This window comes from Ranitomeya imitator, chromosome 5, assembly GCF_032444005.1.
Source record: "Ranitomeya imitator isolate aRanImi1 chromosome 5, aRanImi1.pri, whole genome shotgun sequence".
Taxonomy (NCBI): Eukaryota; Metazoa; Chordata; class Amphibia; order Anura; family Dendrobatidae; genus Ranitomeya; species Ranitomeya imitator.
Window position 1 is genome coordinate 145,730,383 of NC_091286.1, and position 19,240 is coordinate 145,749,622.

General features: G+C 44.5%; 1 protein-coding gene across 1 annotated transcript in view; it reads left to right on the top strand.

Moving 5' to 3' along the window:
- The window catches only part of ACAT2 (acetyl-CoA acetyltransferase 2), a 38,131-nt gene extending 20,035 nt beyond the window's left edge, over window positions 1–18,096 (top strand). Inside the window, exons 3-9 of the mRNA XM_069769198.1 lie at window positions 2,019–2,200; window positions 3,489–3,606; window positions 3,812–3,955; window positions 4,155–4,277; window positions 15,008–15,162; window positions 16,415–16,525; window positions 17,210–18,096. Coding sequence (XP_069625299.1) covers window positions 2,019–2,200; window positions 3,489–3,606; window positions 3,812–3,955; window positions 4,155–4,277; window positions 15,008–15,162; window positions 16,415–16,525; window positions 17,210–17,383 — 1,007 coding nt within the window. The 3' untranslated portion in view covers window positions 17,384–18,096. The remainder of the gene's footprint in view (window positions 1–2,018; window positions 2,201–3,488; window positions 3,607–3,811; window positions 3,956–4,154; window positions 4,278–15,007; window positions 15,163–16,414; window positions 16,526–17,209) is intronic.
- The last annotated feature ends 1,144 nt before the right edge of the window (window positions 18,097–19,240 follow it).

Sequence of the window (19,240 nt, forward strand, 5' to 3'; positions counted from 1 at the left end):
TCGCGCTGTCCCTGCCCTCCCACGGGCTTCGGCGCTGCAGTTTCTTCCTCTCTTCAGCGGTCACGTGGGACCGCTCATTACAGAAATGAATAAGCGGCTCCACCTCCCATAGGGGCGGAGCCGCTTATTCATTTCTCTAATCAGCGGTGCCGGTGACCGCTGATAGAGAAAGAAGCTGCGGCACCGAAGACAGGAGGGGACAGCGCGAGGATCGCCAGGACTAGGTGAGTATAGCATATTCACCTGTCCTCGTTCCAGCCGCCGGGCGCCGATCCATCTTCCCGGCCGGTGCCTCCATCTTCCCGGCGTCTCTGCTCTCTGACTGTTCAGGCAGAGGGCGCGATGACGCATACAGTGTGCGCGGCGCCCTCTGCCTGATCAGTCAGAGCAGAGACGCCGGGAAGATGGAGGCGCCGGAACGAGACGCCGGGAGCTGCAATCAAGGGAGGTGAGTGTGTTTTTTTTTCTTTATTGCGGCGGCACAAATTTATGTGGAACATCTATGGGGCACAGTGAACGGTGCAGAGCACCGTATATGGCACAGCACAGCTATGGGGCACAGTGAACGGTGCAGAGCACCGTATATGGCACAGCACAGCTATGGGGCACAGTGAACGGTGCAGAGCACCGTATATGGCACAGCACAGCTATAGGGCACAGTGAACGGTGCAGAGCACCGTATATGGCACAGCACAGCTATGTATGGGGCACAGTGAACGGTGCAGAGCACCGTATATGGCACAGCACAGCTATGGGGCACAGTGAACGGTGCAGAGCACCGTATATGGCACAGCACAGCTATGGGGCACAGTGAACGGTGCAGAGCACCGTATATGGCACAGCACAGCTATGTATGGGGCACAGTGAACGGTGCAGAGCACCGTATATGGCACAGCACAGCTATGGGGCACAGTGAACGGTGCAGAGCACCGTATATGGCACAGCACAGCTATGGGGCACAGTGAACGGTGCAGAGCACCGTATATGGCACAGCTATGGGGCACAGTGAACGGTGCAGAGCACCGTATATGGCACAGCTATGGGGCACAGTGAACGGTGCAGAGCACCGTATATGGCACAGCTATGGGGCACAGTGAACGGTGCAGAGCACCGTATATGGCACATCTATGGGGCACAATGAACGGTGCAGAGCACCGTATATGGCACAGCTAGGGGGCACAATGAACGGTGCAGAGCACTATATGGTTCACACCTATGGGGAAATATGAACGGTGCAGAGCACTATATGGCACAGCTATGGGGAAATAATGATCTATTTTTATTTTTGAAATTCACCGGTAAATGCTGCATTTCCACCCTAGGCTTATACTCGAGTCAATAAGTTTTCCCAGTTTTTTGTGGCAAAATTAGGGGGGTCGGCTTATACTCGGGTCGGCTTATACTCGAGTATATACGGTAATTTTGGTCTGCCGACCACTCCTCCACTCACCACTGTTCCATGTTTTTTGCAATTTGTGGATAATTGCTCTCGTTATTTGCTGAAGTCCCAAAGCTTTAGAAATGGTTTTATAATATTTTCCAGACTCAATTACCTTGTTTCTCATTTGATTCGGGATTTCTTTGGATCGCGGCATGATATCTAGCTTATGAGGATCTTTTGGTCTACTTCACTTTGTCAGGCAGGTCCTACTTAAGTGATTGATTGAGAACAAGTGTGGCAGTCATCGGGCCCACGTGTGACTAGGGAATTTGAACCACTCTTCCCAAAGATGTGATAAACCATAGTTAACTTATGTTTTAAGGTCATAGGGGGCAATCACCCTTTCACACAAGGCCCTGTAGGTTTGGATTTCGTTTTCACTTGATAACAAAGACCTTCATTTACAAACTGCATTTTGTGTTTACTTGTGTTATCTTTCTCTAATATTTACATTAGTTTGATCTGAAACATTTACTTGTGACAAACATGCAAAATAACTGAAATCAGGAAGGTGGCAAACACTTTTTTCACATAACTGTGTGTATATTTATATATAATATATACATATATATTTTAGGTACTGGACAAAACCCTACCCGTCAAGCCAGTGTGGGTGCTGGAATTCCCTACTCTATTCCAGCGTGGAGTTGCCAAATGATCTGTGGGTCTGGCTTAAAGTCTGTTAGCCTTGGAGCTCAAGCTATAATAACTGGGGAATCTGATATAGTGGTGGCCGGTGGTATGGAGAATATGAGTCAGGTAAGAATATGTATGGCGTTCAGAGAAAATGTTCACATTATTCTAGATATTTAAAAGTATAAGGATATTGTGACCATTTGTTGGTGTAATGTTGCAGCTTTGTGCTTTTGTCCAGGTATGGGTGTATGAGCATAAAATGACTTTTTGAATCGACAGCAGTGTAGTCCTGGTGTGGCCAAACAGCCCTACATGAATTCAGTCTGTGGAGTAGTGACCAGTGTATCACCACTGCAAGCTGCCATCCAAATCTGTTTTTCAACTGACTTCCAAATTGGTATAGGAAAAAGGCTTTCCTCATGATTGATATTTTCACTGATGTCGCCCAGTCATTCATTAATTTAAAGCAACATTCCAGTGTTTTTATTTTTTTATATTTTGCTGTTGGTGTCTGCGGCAATTGCACTGTGTGCGGGTGACATCAGAGTGCAGTCCGCTGTTTCACACGCACCCATAGACTTAAATAGGTGCGTGCAATCTGATTCCCATTCTCGCAGCAGGCTGCAATTGTTTTCACGTGCCGAATCGGCATGAAAAAATAATCTCAGATGTGAGCTGTCGTACAGGATAACATTTGGATGAGTGCAAAACAAAAATTGTATATCTGATTGCACTCATGTATTTACATAACAAGTGGGAGCGAGCCCATATACTTATCAGCCGCTGTCATCAGCGCTGCTCCGGTCCCGCGGTGCCATTCTATGACCGCAACTTTTAACTGGCTGGAAGTCAGATGTAACAGTCACATGCTGTCATTGCAAGCCTGAGTGCCAGGATGAGTGTCTCGTAGACTCGTATTGTTTTATGACTTCTGGATCACTTCTGGGGTGACTCGGCAGGTCTCAAACTGCTGGAGACAGAGTGGAGCGGAGCTGATAAAAGATGAAGCAAGTATAAGGCTGGGGGCAGTGAGCATAACATACATTAGTAGCGCCACTCCACCGCAGCAATAAAAAATAACACAAGTGGTGCTTTAATGTTGGATTGTAACTGACATTTCATATTCATTTACGTATGTTATGTATTGTAAATGGCGTTTGCATCTTTACCATATGTATAACCCCCGAAAATATTGGGTGCTATAAAACAAGTTTAATAGTTCTATTGACATACTGTAGATGCACTAGTACTACACTCATGGTGAAATATACCGTTATGATGACATCAAGGTTCACCAGTCCGTGGCAGGAACAGTGTCTGTTAGAAATGACAATTACGTTACTTTCCATGTGCATAGTAAGCCAATTCCTGTATAACTACTGTGATTTCAGCAATTCAACTTTATTTTCAGGCCCCTCATATAGTGCACGTGCGAGCAGGTGTGAAAGCCGGGGATGTGTCCTTACAGGATAGTATCCTTTGTGATGGCCTTAATGATGCATTTTACAAGTATCATATGGGAGTGACTGGTAAGACTTTTGTACTGTAAACTGTTGACATATTTCCCAACTAACACGGTCTGGTCTTCTATACCTGTATTTCACGGATAGCTCGTGTACTATTATATATGCAGGTCGGTCGGTCTGTCTATCGCAATCTTAATGATGCCTTATTCATAGTCAATCATTTTTACAGTTATTAGCTATGTTTGTTTGTTTTTTGTTTTTTTTTTAGCTGAAAATGTGGCCAAACAGTGGAAAATCTCCAGGGACGAGCAGGATCTGCTGGCAGTCGAATCACAGAGAAGGACTGAAACTGCACAGAAAGAGGGATATTTTGACAAGGAGATTGTACCTGTTGAAGTTCCTTCAAGAAAAGGTAACAAGCCGTGTGACTCGGTAGTGAAATAGCGCTGATCTACGGTGTTATAACATACCTAAGTGATTCCATGTCCTACTGTCCAACATGCCCTGCATGACCATAGCAATATTAATGTATTTGCATTTCTAATATTTGGAGAATGTATAGGTGCTGCATAACAAATGAATCTGTATTCTCTCCTTGTCACTCTTTACAGGCCCTGTGATTGTCACAACTGATGAGTTTCCTCGACATGGAAGCAGTTTAGAGGGAATGGCAAAATTAAAACCCCATTTCCTGAAGGATGGGACTGGTACTGTAACCCCAGCTAACGCCTCAGGTAATACCAGTACTTGTTTTACAGTTGGGGGTCTGTTTCCATGAGAATACTGTGATTTTTGTGTTTCAGCATAGAAAGTTTGAAGCAAACGTAGCCAAACAAAAGTAATATTTACACAATCATTGGGCACACATCTAGAACTGAGGTTGAGCACATCCATTGTTACAATTCTTGGTAACATACCATATGTACTGTATATTAATAAGAAATTAATGTCACTATGATTTTTTGGCAACCTGAAAACAAATAAGTGGTCACATATGCAAAAATAGAAGTCCAATTACTGCAGCCTGGGAGAACATATACAGGGAGCAGAAAAATATAAAGTACTCTTCAGATAGATAATACATCAGGACCAATTATCCTACCCAAGCCATGAGCAAAATGCCAGTGCTGGTATCAGATTTACAATCCTTCAAGGTGAGATGAAGGAAGGGGAAACAACCCACGACGAGAATGAAATGTCACTACTGCGATAGGTGAGTGTCAAGGGTTAGGAAACAATTGACCCAAAGACCCCAGACCTTTTGAAATTCTGCTGGGCATATCATTTTCTAAAGGATAACTTTCTCTTATTAGTATTGTTAACCAGGACCTACCATCTGCTAATAGTGAGGCATCTGGCAGCCATCCAATGCAGAATATTGTTTTTCTGACTTAGAAAAAGGTGCTTTCACACTGCGTTCTGTGTCCCTGTTCGCTCTGTCATCACCATTCGTCTTTTGGCCTGTAGGCGCATGCATCCGGACCCGTTTTGCGGGGTATTTAGGACTTATGCCCCGATAGGGACACAGAACACAGAAGTCGTATCAAAGAAATATTGCCATTATGATGCAGTATATGTCACAAAAAAACAGTCTGATTCAGTGGGATCCATTGAAGCATTCCAGAATTATAACCACATAAAGTGACAGTGATCAGAATTGTAAAATTTGACTTGTTCATTAAGGTCAAGATTGGCTTGGTCACTAAGGGGTTAAGGCCCTGGGCTCTAAGAATACCAATGAGATAGAGATGGTGGGTTTTATTGAACTATGCGATCAAGACATGTCTCAGCTTAAAGTACCTAAACCTGTATGAGCTTGGGAGACCAAAGGTGTTTTGCAAATGAACAAAGTACATTATTATTGTACACATTGCCCGAACTTCAAGGGAGGGGGAATAGTTATCTGAGAATTGAATAGGTACATTAAGGCTATGTGCACACGTTCAGGTTTTTTTCGCATTTTTTTTCGCGCTAAAAACGCTATAAAAACTCATTAAAATGCAGACATTATGCATTCTATCATTTAGAATGCGTTCTGCATGTTTTGTGCACATGGATGCATTTTTTTCCACGAAAAAAACACATCACGGTAAAAAAATGAGCATGTTCATTATTTTGCGGATTTTCTGCGTTTTTCCCACAATTCTATGCATTTGGGAAACAATGCGTGAAAACGCGGTAAAATTGCGGTAAAAACACATGCGGATTTCTGGCAAAAATGTCTGATTTTTGTCAGGAAAATTTCTGCAAGAAATCCTGATGTGTGCACATACCCTAAGGCAGACTTACCCAATTAACATGGAGGATATACCTGAACATTTATCAATTACTTCTATGGCATAGGGCAAAGAATAATGTGAATCTCTCATAGATGAACTAAATTTATTCTACTGGCCAGTTCAGCTCCCCATACAGAAGGGTTACTATGGAGGTGAATAGCTATTGCCTCAATAGCAATTGCAAAAAGGTCAGGTGATAGTGGGCACCGCTGTCTGGTCCCCCTATGTAATGGGACAGTGGCAGATGGAATATTGCTGACACAAACATTAGTTGACAGGGTAGAAAATTTGGGGTCAAAACCAAAAGATAAGCAGGCTATGAAGTAGAGCCATTGCAGTGATTCCAAGGCCTTCCTTTTATCTAGTGAGGCCAAAGTCCACAAACGATCATCAGCCCTGCCTAGCTGAACCAATGCCGGTATTGGTCTAATATTAATCGTAGTGGACTTCCCAGGCATAAAGGCCATGTGATCCAGATGGATAGTGTAGAGCAGTGATTTTCAACCTTTTTTGAGCCGCGGCACACTTTTTATACTTAAAAAATCCCGAGGCACACCACCAACCAAAATGGCACAAAATGGTGCGTCCAGGTTTGAGATGAAAGTCTGCAGTCATTCTATGTGACTGCAGGCTTCTGAATTCTCACAGCGTAAGCACTGCACACTTTTAGGATTCTCCCTTGCCGGTGGCCAGAGTGGACGGTCATGACAGCACAAGTATGTGATTTGGATACTTCTGGCCACATTCTAACTAGACGTGTCCGGCCTCAGTCAATTCATTTTCATTGAATGAGGCCACACATGTCTAGTCAGCACGTGACCGCATGTATGTAAATCACCAACATCAGAGAATTATGATAGCAGTGTGCACTGTGAGAATTCAGAAGTCTGCAGTCACATAGTATGACTGCAGACTCATCACAACCTTGGACATTATTATTATTATTTTATTATTATACATTTTTATAGCGCCATTTATTCCATGGCGCTTTACATGTGAATACGGGGCAAATATAGACAAATACATTAAACATGAGCAGATAACAAGGCACACGAGTACATAAGGAGGGAGGACCCTGCCCGCGAGGGCTCACAGTCTGCAGGGGGTGGGTGAGGATACACTAGGAGAGGGAAGAGCTGGCTGTGCGGCTGTTCAGTAGGTTGAGGATCACTGCAGGCTGTAGGCTTGTCGGAAGAGATGAGTCTTCAGGTTCTTTTTGAAGGTTTCTATGGTAGGCGCAAGTCTGATGTGTTGGGGTAGAGAGTTCCAGAGTATGGGGGAAGCACGGGAGAAGTCTTGGATGCGGTTATGGGAAGAAGAGATGAGAGGGGAGTAGAGAAGGAGGTCTTGGGAGGACCGGAGGTCGCGTGTAGGTAGGTACCGGGAGACCATGTCACAGATGTATGGAGGAGACAGGTTGTGGATGGCTTTGTATGTCAGTGTGAGGGTTTTGAACTGGAGTCTCTGGGCGATAGGAAGCCAGTGAAGGGCTTGACACAGGGGAGAGGCTGGGGAATAGCGGGGGGACAGGTGGATTAGTCGGGCAGCAGAGTGTAGGATGGATTGGAGTGGTGCCAGAGTGCTAGAGGGGAGTCCAGAGAGTAGGAGGTTGCAGTAGTCGAGGCGGGAGATGATAAGGGCATGCACTAGCGTTTTTGCAGTGTTGCGGTCAAGGAAAGCACGGATCCGGGAAATATTTTTGAGTTTGAGACGACAGGAGGAGGCAAGGGCTTGGATATGTGGCTTGAAAGAGAGGGCAGAGTCGAGGATCACCCCGAGGCACCGGGCGTGTGGGACTGGGGATAGTGAGCAGCCATTGACATTGATGGATAGGTCTGGTGGAGGGGTAGAGTGAGATGGGGGAAAGATGATGAATTCTGTTTTGTCCATGTTCAGTTGTAGAAAGCGAGCAGAAAAGAAGGCTGAAATGGCAGACAGACAGTGCGGGATTTTGGTAAGCAAGGAGGAGAGGTCAGGTCCGGAGAGGTAGATCTGCGTGTCGTCAGCGTAGAGATGGTACTGCATACCGTGGGATTCTATGAGCTGTCCCAGGCCGAAAGTGTAGATGGAGAAGAGTAGGGGTCCTAGAACAGAGCCTTGAGGAACACCGACTGACAAGGGGCGAAGTGAGGAGGTGGTGTGGGGGAGGGAGACACTGAATGTTCGGTCTGTCAGATATGACGAGATCCAGGAAAGGGCCAAGTCTGTGATGCCAAGGGATGAGAGGATTTGTAGCAAAAGGGAGTGATCTACAGTGTCAAAGGCAGAAGACAAGTCCAGGAGAAGGAGGACAGAGTAGTGTCGCTTGCTCCTGGCAGTTAGTAGGTCATTGGTGACTTTAGTTAGGGCAGTTTCAGTTGAGTGATGGGAACGGAAGCCTGATTGTAACCGATCAAAGAGGGAGCAGGAGGAGAAGTGGGAGGACAGTTCAAGATGGACGTGTTGCTCCAGCAATTTGGAGGCATAAGGGAGAAGAGATATCGGGCGATAGCTAGACACAGAGGATGGGTCGAGGGAGGGCTTTTTGAGGATGGGTGTGATCTTGGCATGCTTGAAGGATGAGGGAAAGACACCTGTTGTGAGTGAGAGGTTGAAGAGGTGCGTTAGGGTTGGGATGAAGACCGTGGAAAGGTTAGGGATGAGGTGGGATGGGAGCGGGTCAAGCGTGCAGGTGGTGAGGTGTGATCTTGACAGGAGGGTGGAGAGCTGATCTTGCTGATCTTCTGTCATGGTGGAGAAGCTGGTTTTGGAGGAGCAGGGTTGAGCAGCTAAGAGGGGCAGTGGGCGCTGTGGGCCAAAGCTTTCTCTGATCGTATCGATCTTCTGTTTAAAGAAAGAGGCGAAGTCATCAGCACCCCCTTTAATGTTCCTAACAAATAAAAATGAGAATTAGTATCACAAAAAAAACACATTTACATCCAGGTACCTGATAGATGACGTTGTTTGTGGAGTCGCCTCTTTCTTTTCATCTTCACCTTGTCCAGATGCCATGATGACTCTTCTCATCCACCGGCAGAGCTCGTTTCTGCAGACTTCCATCTTCTCCTGTCTTCTGCAGCACATCCCGACACAACACCCTTAAAGATAGCAGTGTTATTATAATGCTCCGGAATAACAATATCTGCCCTAGGCTGAGCCCCTGAGTAAATAATTGCCCCTCACTTTATTCCCAGCACATAATTTGACCCTCACTGTCCCTCTTATGGTACATGCCATCCACACTACCCTCTCTCTCTTTTCTATACTTCACACTGCCTTCTCATACGGTGTCCCTCATAGAGAGCCCAGTCTCTCTACTGTGCCCCTTCATTACACTCCTCCTACTTGGCATACTGTCTCCTCCTGGCTGTTACCCTCGCACTACTCAGTATCTATTAAGTGTCCACTCACACTTTCATCCCCCCATACTGTCTGCACACATTTCTAATAGCCTCCTCCTGTACATCCCCCCCCTCTGCTAACATACCCCTTTGCTCTCTCCATATTTCCTCCTCACACATTCCCCCCCTCACACATTCCCCCGACTCCCCATACTGTCCTCACACATCCCATCACCGTTGCTCCCAGTACTGTCAGCACTCGCTACTGTGTCCACCCCCATCTCCCCACTCACCCCCACAGAATATATCCACTCCCCTTCCGATAGAATAAATCCATCCCCTTCCACACAGAATAAATGCACCCTGCCCCACACATGCTAAATAAATTCCAGTTCCCCCCCCCCCCACGTACACACTGAATAAATCCCCCCCACACACTGAATAAATCCCCCCACACACTGAATAAATCCCCCCCCCACACACTGAATAAATCCCCCCCACACACTGAATAAATCCCCCCCCACACTGAATAAATCCCCCCCACACTGAATAAATCCCCCCCACACACTGAATAAACCCCCCCCACACACTGAATAAATCCCCCCACACACACTGAATAAATCCCCCCCCACACACTGAATAAATCCCCCCCCACACACTGAATAAATCCCCCCCCACACACTGAATAAATCCCCCCCACACACTGAATAAATCCCCCCACACACTGAATAAATCCCCCCCACACACTGAATAAATCCCCCCCCACACTGAATAAATCCCCCCCCCCCACACTGAATAAATCCTCCCCCCCCCACACTGAATAAATCCCCCCCCACACACTTAATAAATCCCCCCCACATACTCCCCATAAACCCACCCCACGCTGAATCTTCGGTGTCTTCAGCTCCACAGCACAGGAGCACTTACCACCAAGTGTCTTCTGTCTCCTGCGTGCCGGATAGTGACGTCAGCAGCGTGATCACATGACTTGATCACGCTGCTGGCGTCGCTCTGACCCAGCGGTCAGAGCCTCAATTGTACTCGCAGCTGGTAGATGTCTGCGAGTACAATTGATCTCCGGGAGCCGGCGCGCTGCAGCTTCTCTGTGCCGGCTGTCAGCTTGACAGTCGGCACAGAGAACAGCTGACTCCCGTTCCCCGCGGCACACCCGACCATGTGTCGCGGCACACTAGTTGAAAAACACTGGTGTAGAGGGTTGCCCAAGATTTTGGTCCATATTTTGTAGTCTGCATTAACCAGGCAGATTGGTCTATATGAGGCGCAGTCTAATTCTTATCTGGCTTCAAAAGCGCAATATTAGATGCATCATAAAAGGAGTCAATGGGCCGTGAACTCATGGTTCACGGATAATGCAATGAATGTAATAGCAAGTACTCCAGCACCTTATCTATGAAATTGTCATTAGTAGATTTCTACAGGGTAAAATAATGTTCTCAAAACCTGGAAGTGATTGCTACCGCTTCCATAATTATCATACTCTTTATGCCTTGTATTTTAAGGACTAAGGCTAGTTTCACACTAGCGTTTTGAGGAGCTGCGGAGGGCTGTGGACTTCCTCTGTGAAGCCCCGCCCTCGGCCGCACCTCCACCGCTAGCTCCGCCTACTTCTGCATGCGGCCTGCAAACCTATCTTTGACATTAGGTACGCAGGTCGTGCGGCTGTATGCGGATGCTTCTGCTTGCGTCGTTTTGACGATGCGGAGAAAAAAAAGAAATTGCTACCATTTGCTTCCTACGCTGGTCGCCGCATCGTCAAAACGACGCATGCGGAAGCATCCGCATACAGCCGCACGACCTGCGTACCTAATGTCAAAGATAAGTACGCATGCCGCATGCAGAAGTAGGCAGGGCTAGTGGCTGAGGTGCAGCCGAGGGCGGGGCTTCAGATGAAGTCCGCAGCCCTCTGCAGCTCCACAGAATGCTAATGTGAAACCGGCCTTAGTTAGTTATTCTGTGTCAAGAGATGACAATTCTGCTTACCCTGTTAAAAATGTTTTTAGCACAGAAAAGTTTTACTTTTTGTAGCTAATAATCAGTTCATGACTATATAACCTGAGCATTCAGCCTATTAGGGTCACAGGCGTCCTGAATACCGTATATTGCTGCTCAGCCTCCTTGACCCAAGACTCTAATGACGCCTCCTCTTGCACTGTTGCTTGCTTAATAAACGATACAGGATCTCAGGAATCCTGTTATGTACGCTTTAATCGTATCCCAGCAAAGTGAAGGATTTAGATCAGTATCCTTAAAGGGACTCTGTCTCCTCAAGTTGGCGGGATATTTAAATGACTTTTTACCTGTCCGATGGGCGGTGTTTCATCTTCATTTCTCCACCCCATCCGTCCCTGTTGTCTGCGATATGTTAGTGAATTAGAGTACTTGTCCTCCATAGTTGGCGTATGCGCAATGCAATATTAGGTCACGCAGGAAGCTTTGCCCAACTGCGGGCAAAGCCAAAAAGCAGAAGTGTGCGGGTGCATGCGCAGTTATGTCCCTCAACACAGCGAAATACTTCCAGGACATCGGGCGCATGCGCAGTAATGCTTTTTGGCTTTGCCCACAGTTGGGCAAAGCATACTGCGCGTGCGCGACCGAAGATTGCATTGTGCACGCACCAACTATGGAGCACAAGTACTCTAATTCACTAACATATTGCGGACAACAGGGATGGCCGGGGTGGATAAAGGAAGATGAAAGGCCGCTCATCGGACAGGTAAAAAGTCATTTAAATATCCCGCCAATTTGAGGTGACAGAGTCCCTTTAACTTTAAGGTAGAATTCCATATCCGCTCAGCTTCTATCGTTACCATTCAGAAGTCAAAAGGGGTGAACTGTCCAGTGTGGCTTTATAGACAGATAACCAAATTGTAGCAGGATGACTGGGCTATGATCAGAAATCCTATGGGGACCATGTGAAACAAAGGAGACATAAATCGGGGGGATATATACATCCGAAACGTCGCCACGCTGTTCAGGCAATAAAGTCCACCTCTTCTTCTAAAATATATATATATATATTAGAAAAAAGAGGTGGACTTTATTGCCTGAACAGCGTGGCGACGTTTCGGATGTAGTATCCTTTCTCAAGCAGTGAGAGAGGATACTACATCCGAAATGTCGCCACTCCATTCAGGCAATAAAGTCCACCTTTTTTTCTATTTTCTTGTGCTGCTTTCTCTTTTTTACCTTATATTTGGAGACCATTGGATTGCTTGTTGGGAGAGCTTTGCACAACATGTGAGTTTGTATTGGATGCTGTTCCAATTTTTTCCGTATCGTTGGGTGCAAAGTCTGGTTAAAACCTCCCATGCAGAAAACATATGAGGAGTGGTAGTGTTAAGCAAAACGAATTGCTCCTTTGGAGCGCACAGGTTCCCACATGTGGAGGATTATATATACATAAAATCCTGAAGGACTTGTATTAATTTACTCATGGACAAATATAAAGTGTCCCTCAGTGTCTCATCAAGTTTGTAAACGATCTAAACGAAAAGAATTAAGAGCAAGATGCCTCTCTAAAAGAAAGCAAATGAGTAACAGATCTACTGGGTCCAAGGTTTAGTCAGATATCGTGAATGTTCAATAGTAATATTTGTTTCTTGGAGACAAATTTTATCTTATCACCTGATCCAAGAAAACACCATTGACCTCTTAGGCCGGCGTCACACTCAGCGTAAGACAATACGGTCCGTATATTACGGCCGTAATACGCTGAAAAGTCCCCAAAATAGTGGTCCGTAGCTCCTCCGTAGGCAGGGTGTTTCAGCGTTTTTTGCGCATGGCATCCTCCGTATGTAATCCGTACTGCGTGTTTTTCTCGCAGGCTTGCAAAACCGACATACGGCTATACAAGGGATCCATGTGTTTAAAAAACAAAACAAAAAAAACATATATATATAGTGTCAGTAGAAAGCTCCCAGGCTCGAGATGAGGGCACCCTCTGCTGGTTGTCCTCATATGAACTCGCGCCTGGGAGCTTTCTAGGAAAGTTCCCACGCTCCAGGAACAACCAGCAGAGGGCGCCTCACCGCAAATGAAGGTAAATATAGGTCATTGACCTACTTTACCTTCATTCCCCGGGGTTTTGCACCCAGGAGCACCGCTGCATTAACAGAGCTCCTGGCTGCAAAATATTTTAACCCCTTCAGATGGATTTACATCGTGGGACCTTACAGATCTTCGGAAGGTATGTATATTGTTGGTTTATTTTATTTTTTTTTTGTTACAGAGCGAGGGTCTTCAGAAGGATTGAGCGTAGAATAAATTATTACAACAACCTTTGTTTTTATTTCATTAAAATACTTTTAAATAATGTTTTTTTTTTTTTAACCCTTTACTAGTATTGGATTAATAATGGATAGGTGGGGGGGGGGGGGGGGGCGGGCAATAACCATGGACCCTCTCCAGGCTATTAATATCTGCCCTCAGTCTCTGGCTTTACTACTCTGGCGGAGAAAATTGCGCGGGAGCCCACGGCAATTTTTTCCGCCATTTAACCCTTTATTTTAATAGCTAGAATGGCCAAATTTTGCATATACACACTACTAACATCAGTAGTGTGGAATATGCAAAAAAATGGGGATATGAGATGGTTTACTGTATGTAAACCATGTCTCATATCATGTCGGGTTTAGGAAGGAGATAGCAAAAGCCGGTAATTGAATTACCGGCTTTAAAGCTATCTAGCTCTGTATGAAGTAATAATATATATATACATATGTCTCATATATACATATGTCTTATAATAGATATAGATTATATATATGTGTATACATTTATTCTACTGTAAGTAGTGTTGAGCGATACCGTCCGATATTTGAAAGTATCGGTATCGGATGGTATCGGCCGATATCCGAAAAATATCGGATATCGCCGATACCCGATACCAATACAAGTCAATGGGACACAAATATCGGAAGGTATCGTCTATGGTTCCCAGGGTCTGAAGGAGACACACACACACACACCATTGTTTATTTAATCCTTGATACAGAAGTAATACTTGTCGGTACGATACCGTAACTTTCTCTGAAGTTGGTGACGTCTGTTGTTGCTGGTCAGGAATTGATAACTTCACAAGCCCAGCACAAGTGGTCTCACAGCAACTTGGGCTATAAAATGGCTGCCCAGAGCAAGTGACAAGTGATGAGCCAGCCTGCTCGGTTATCGTGTTATTCGCGCATACTCCAATATATTTGAGTACGCCCAAGATACTCGGATAACACTGGAGTCCTCGCAGCTGCATGATTCACGACTGTTTAAAGAGCCGCAACTAGTGGTGGGCGAACGGCCTCGGATAACTCCTTATCTGAGCACACTCGGGTGTTGTACAAGCATCTTGAGCGTGCTCGTATGTTATGTTTGAGTCTCTGCAGCTGTTAGACAGCCTCAACATGTGGGGATTGCCATCTTGTTACGTATTTCCCTCGTGTGGAGGCTGTCTAACAGCCGCAAATCATGCAGCCGCAGAGACTCAAACATTAATATACGGGCACGCCCAAGATTCTCAGATAAGACATTATCCGATCATGTTTGCCCATCACTAGCCTCAACACATGCTGGGATTACCTGTGGAAGCTGCCAACAGAATAGTTAGTAATGCCTCTGGTCTCAAAATATTTTGTTTGAGGGTCCCTACAATGGGAAACCATTTAACCATTATATACATCAGCAACCGTGCATTCGGACCTAAATATTTTAATTAAAAAAAAAAATTGTTAAAACATCTAAAAAATGTCACTTATTGCTGTAGGATCAGAGATATATAATGTAATATTTCTAGTCCATCCTATAATCTTATAATTTCTGTAACATTAATAATAATAAAGCCCGCCTTCTTCTCAGGTATAAATGATGGAGCTGCAGCAGTTATACTTATGAAGAAATCTGAAGCACAGCGCAGACATCTTCTACCCATGGCACAAATAGTCTGCACCGCCCAAGCTGGTTTGGATCCATCCATAATGGGAGTTGGTCCAATTCCTGCTATTAAAAAAGCTGTAAGTTTGTGTGGTTTTTTTTTTTTTTTTAAATCAAATAAATAACAGTAATCTAGAAGTCTTGAGGACCCACCGATGCCCAATTCATCGTAGCTTCTTGAGTGATATGTTTTGAAGTGTTTAAAAATAATGGTTTATGTGAAATTATGTAATTTATTGCCATTAAAAAGGATGTTTATCTGGTCCACAGAAATGAATATATATGACTAAAAGCAGATCATCGAAACTGTGTCTGATGCCAGTTATTACATAGCCGACCTCTGTCTGAGAGCTGAGCTCCAATTGCTGTTAACCACTTAAATGTTACTGCCAGTCTCCGATGGCAGCATTTTAAATGGATGGTTTGCTGCTGCTCATGACTATCTACAATGGCAGCTGGGAGCACCTTTGCTGCCATCTTTGTACTCTTGTGAAGCTCAGTCCTAGGCTGAACTTCATAGGAGAGCTACATTTTTACTATATTCAAGTTCCCTAAATGGACTGAAGAAAGCTTTTGAAAATATTAATAAAAACTTGAAACGCCATTTTATTATCTCTAATAAAATATTTGAAATTCCCATGACCATAAAATTACGGTTTGTCAAAATTATAAAATTAAACCATACAATAGATGCCATAAAGAGAAAAAATCAAAATGCCAGAATTGCATTTTTTATTAATTATTCCTAAAAAAAAATAAAAAATACAATAAAAAGCGACCAAAGCTACATATTTACCCCAAACTAGCGGCAATAAAAGCCCTTGCACAGCTCAATCGATAGGAAGATAAAAATGTTACATGGAAATTGGTTGGTTAAGATTGTTTAGAATGTTTTTGTGATGGGGGGGGGGGGGGGAATTCTAAACTTTTATGCTAATTTGGTATTTGCTGTAATCCTACTGTCCTGGAGAATTATTGGAGAATTGTGCTGCCAGGTAACTTTTACCATACAATAATTACTGCAAAAACAAAAGACACTGGTGGATTTGCATTTTTTTTTTACCCTTTTATCCCACTTGAAATTTGTTTCCCATCTTATATCATAAAATGTATGGTGTTAATCAAAACTACAACTCGTCCTGCAAAAAATAAGCCATAATAAGGCTATGTAGATGGAAAAATAAAGTTCTTGAAAGAGAGGGGGGAAAAATGTAAATGTGAACATGACAATTGGCTGTAGATGCGAGAGGTTGTGTATAAGGTCATGAAAATATCAATCATTTTTTTCAATAACAATGCGTCACATAGACCTGTGCTTGCTGTATCTTACAGGTTGAAAAAGCAGGATGGAGCCTGGATGATGTGGATGTATTTGAAATTAATGAAGCTTTTGCAGCACAAGCAATAGCAATTGTTAAAGAACTAGGACTGAACCCCGATAAGGTTGGTCATTTTCCAGAATATATAAGTAACATGGTGAACTCTGATCAGTGCTGGTTTCCACAATCTTATATACAGCACCCAGACCCCCATGATACCGCAAAGAATTCCATTACATGGAAATCTGACACTTAGGCTACGTTCACACTAGCGTTCTGCTAGTGTGCGTCGCCTTAGCGTCGGGCGACGCAGCGGCGACGCACGCGTCATGCGCCCCTATGTTTAACATGGGGGACGCATGCGTTTTTGTGTGTTGCGTTTTGCAACACTTGCGTCTTTTTTGCCGCTAGCGTCGGACCAAGAAAACGCAGCAAGTTGCATTTTTCTTGCGTCCGATTGTCGGCAAAAAAACGATGCACGCGTCGCAAAACGCAGCGTTTTTGCGTGCGTTTTGCCGCGTTTTTGTGTGCGTCGTGCGTTGCGTCGCCGACGCAGCGGCGCGCAACGCTAGTCTGAACGTAGCCTTAGCGGTATTTAACTAGTAGGAACCCTTTGAAAAACATAAGCTTTTGGCAAACACCTTTCACCTATGTGAATCTGTATAAATATTTTTTTTTCTTGTGGGGCAATTTAGATCAACATTTACCATTTAGGTGCAATTTTAGGATAATTACTATTTTAATATATGTGGCACTATAGCATTTACTGCTAACCCTATACATTTATATTTTTTTGATTGTTCTGCAGGTTAACATACAAGGAGGAGCTATAGCGCTTGGTCACCCTCTTGGGATGTCTGGCTGTCGTATTTTGGTCACTCTTCTTTATGCATTAGAGAGAACTGGTGGGAAGAAAGGCGTTGCTGCTCTGTGTATTGGTGGTGGCATGGGCATTGCCATGTGTGTTGAAAGAACAAGCTAAGCCTTCAAATCTGAACCCTTCAGAAGGCACTTGTTCCTATGGAACATACAAGTGCCTTGAGAACAACTACATTCCTCCAAAATCAATTACTTTTTTCCTCTGCTCATTTCCCTTTAATTTTTTTTTGTTTTATATCCGATTAATAATTTACTATTTGATCTGCCCCATGGTTAGAACGCAGAATGGTCTTTATTATAGTAAAGCGGGACATGTTTAATGCCGCTTTTATCTCGCTTGCACTACAATTTAAAAATGTAATCTATAGATTGCATTGGGGGGCAGATAGACGGCCATATTTCTCGTGCAAGGATCGTATCGCAGTGCACAGACTGGCCGACCCACCCCACCCCCTCTCCCGACCTGAGCGTGACAGCGTGATGTATTGCTATGCAGCTATCACACTCGGGTCAGGAGAGCCGACTGTCAGCCCTAGGATTGTAATGCAATCCTCGCACAAGAATTACTGCCGTCTGTCTGCGTCCTTAGATGGAAATACGCACAAAACACTTACATGAATGTAAGTATATTGTAATTAGTTTATTGAAGTCATGTTTAGTTTTCTATGTCAGTTGTCAAAAATTTAGCCGCCTTTTTGACTTGCTTTGTCTTTTAGTTTCAACATATAACACAAGCGTTGAAAATTGTTACATTTCAAACCCCAATTTCATTGTATTAATTTCTGCCATTTAATAAAGTATTTTGCATTCCTCTTATCCACCCTCTTCCATTTAATTTGTGCTTTTGCTACAAAACTAAAACCTTACACAAAGCTATATTTCCTGATCACGCCAATCTCAAAAGGGTTGTAAAAATGGATAATTCAGTAAACTTATTTGGCTTGCTGATATAGCAGCTACATATAACAAACATCATACTGACTGCCCCTATTGGGGCTCACAACCTAAATTACCTATAAGTAGGTCTTTGGAGTGTGGGAGGAAAACCATGCTAACACAGAGAGAACATACAAATGCCTTGTAGATGTTGTTGGTGGGATGTGAACCCAGGACCTTTCCTTCCTCCTGTGGTATGGTCCTGGGGCCAAAACCTCTCGAGGAAGAGGTCCTTCAGTCTTCCATGTTGAGCAGGAGCTCCTGGACAGCAGTTTCCCCCTCAGAAGGGCTCTCCTCTTCCTCACAACTATTTCCTGCAGCACACGTGGGAACAGGAGATTCAGGTCTGTTGCGCCCCCAACATGTGTTCCAGCGTGGAGCAGATTTCCAGTTTCGGTGGAGAGGCAGATGATACCTCTATTGCATGGCATGCGTTCCAGCATGGACCGCATTTATGGGTTACGGGAGTGAGCACAGAGAAAGCTCCACTGACTTGTGTTACAGCTATTCCCCGTGGACTAGTGGCTGAAATTATGTATAACAAGCGGCAGGTGAGTAAAGATCCTTCTCCTTACTAATCAGATTGAAAGCCAGGTGAGAAGTATCTATTTATTTCACTTCATGGGGGATCTCCTTTACCAGTGTAGCATGGAAGGGCAGAATCCTGGCCATCCTGAGGTTCCTACAGAGATTTCTCTTGGTCAAGTGAGTGGAGTCTGGGGGTGGAGATCACCCTCCCTTATTCCCTCTTGAAGGAGTTCCCAGAGATGCTTAGCACTTGTTGGCCCTTTTTGCCTTCACTCTGCGGTCCATCTCACCCCAAACCATCTCGATTGGGTTCAGGTTTGGTCACTGTGGAGGCCAGGTCATCTGGCGTAGCATCCCACCACTCTCCTCCTTGGTTAAATAGCCCTTACATGGCCTGGAGGTGTGTTTGGGGTCATTGTCCTGTTGAAAAATAAATGATGGTCCAACTAAACGCAAACCGGATGGAATAGCATGCCGCTGCAAGATGCTGTGCTGG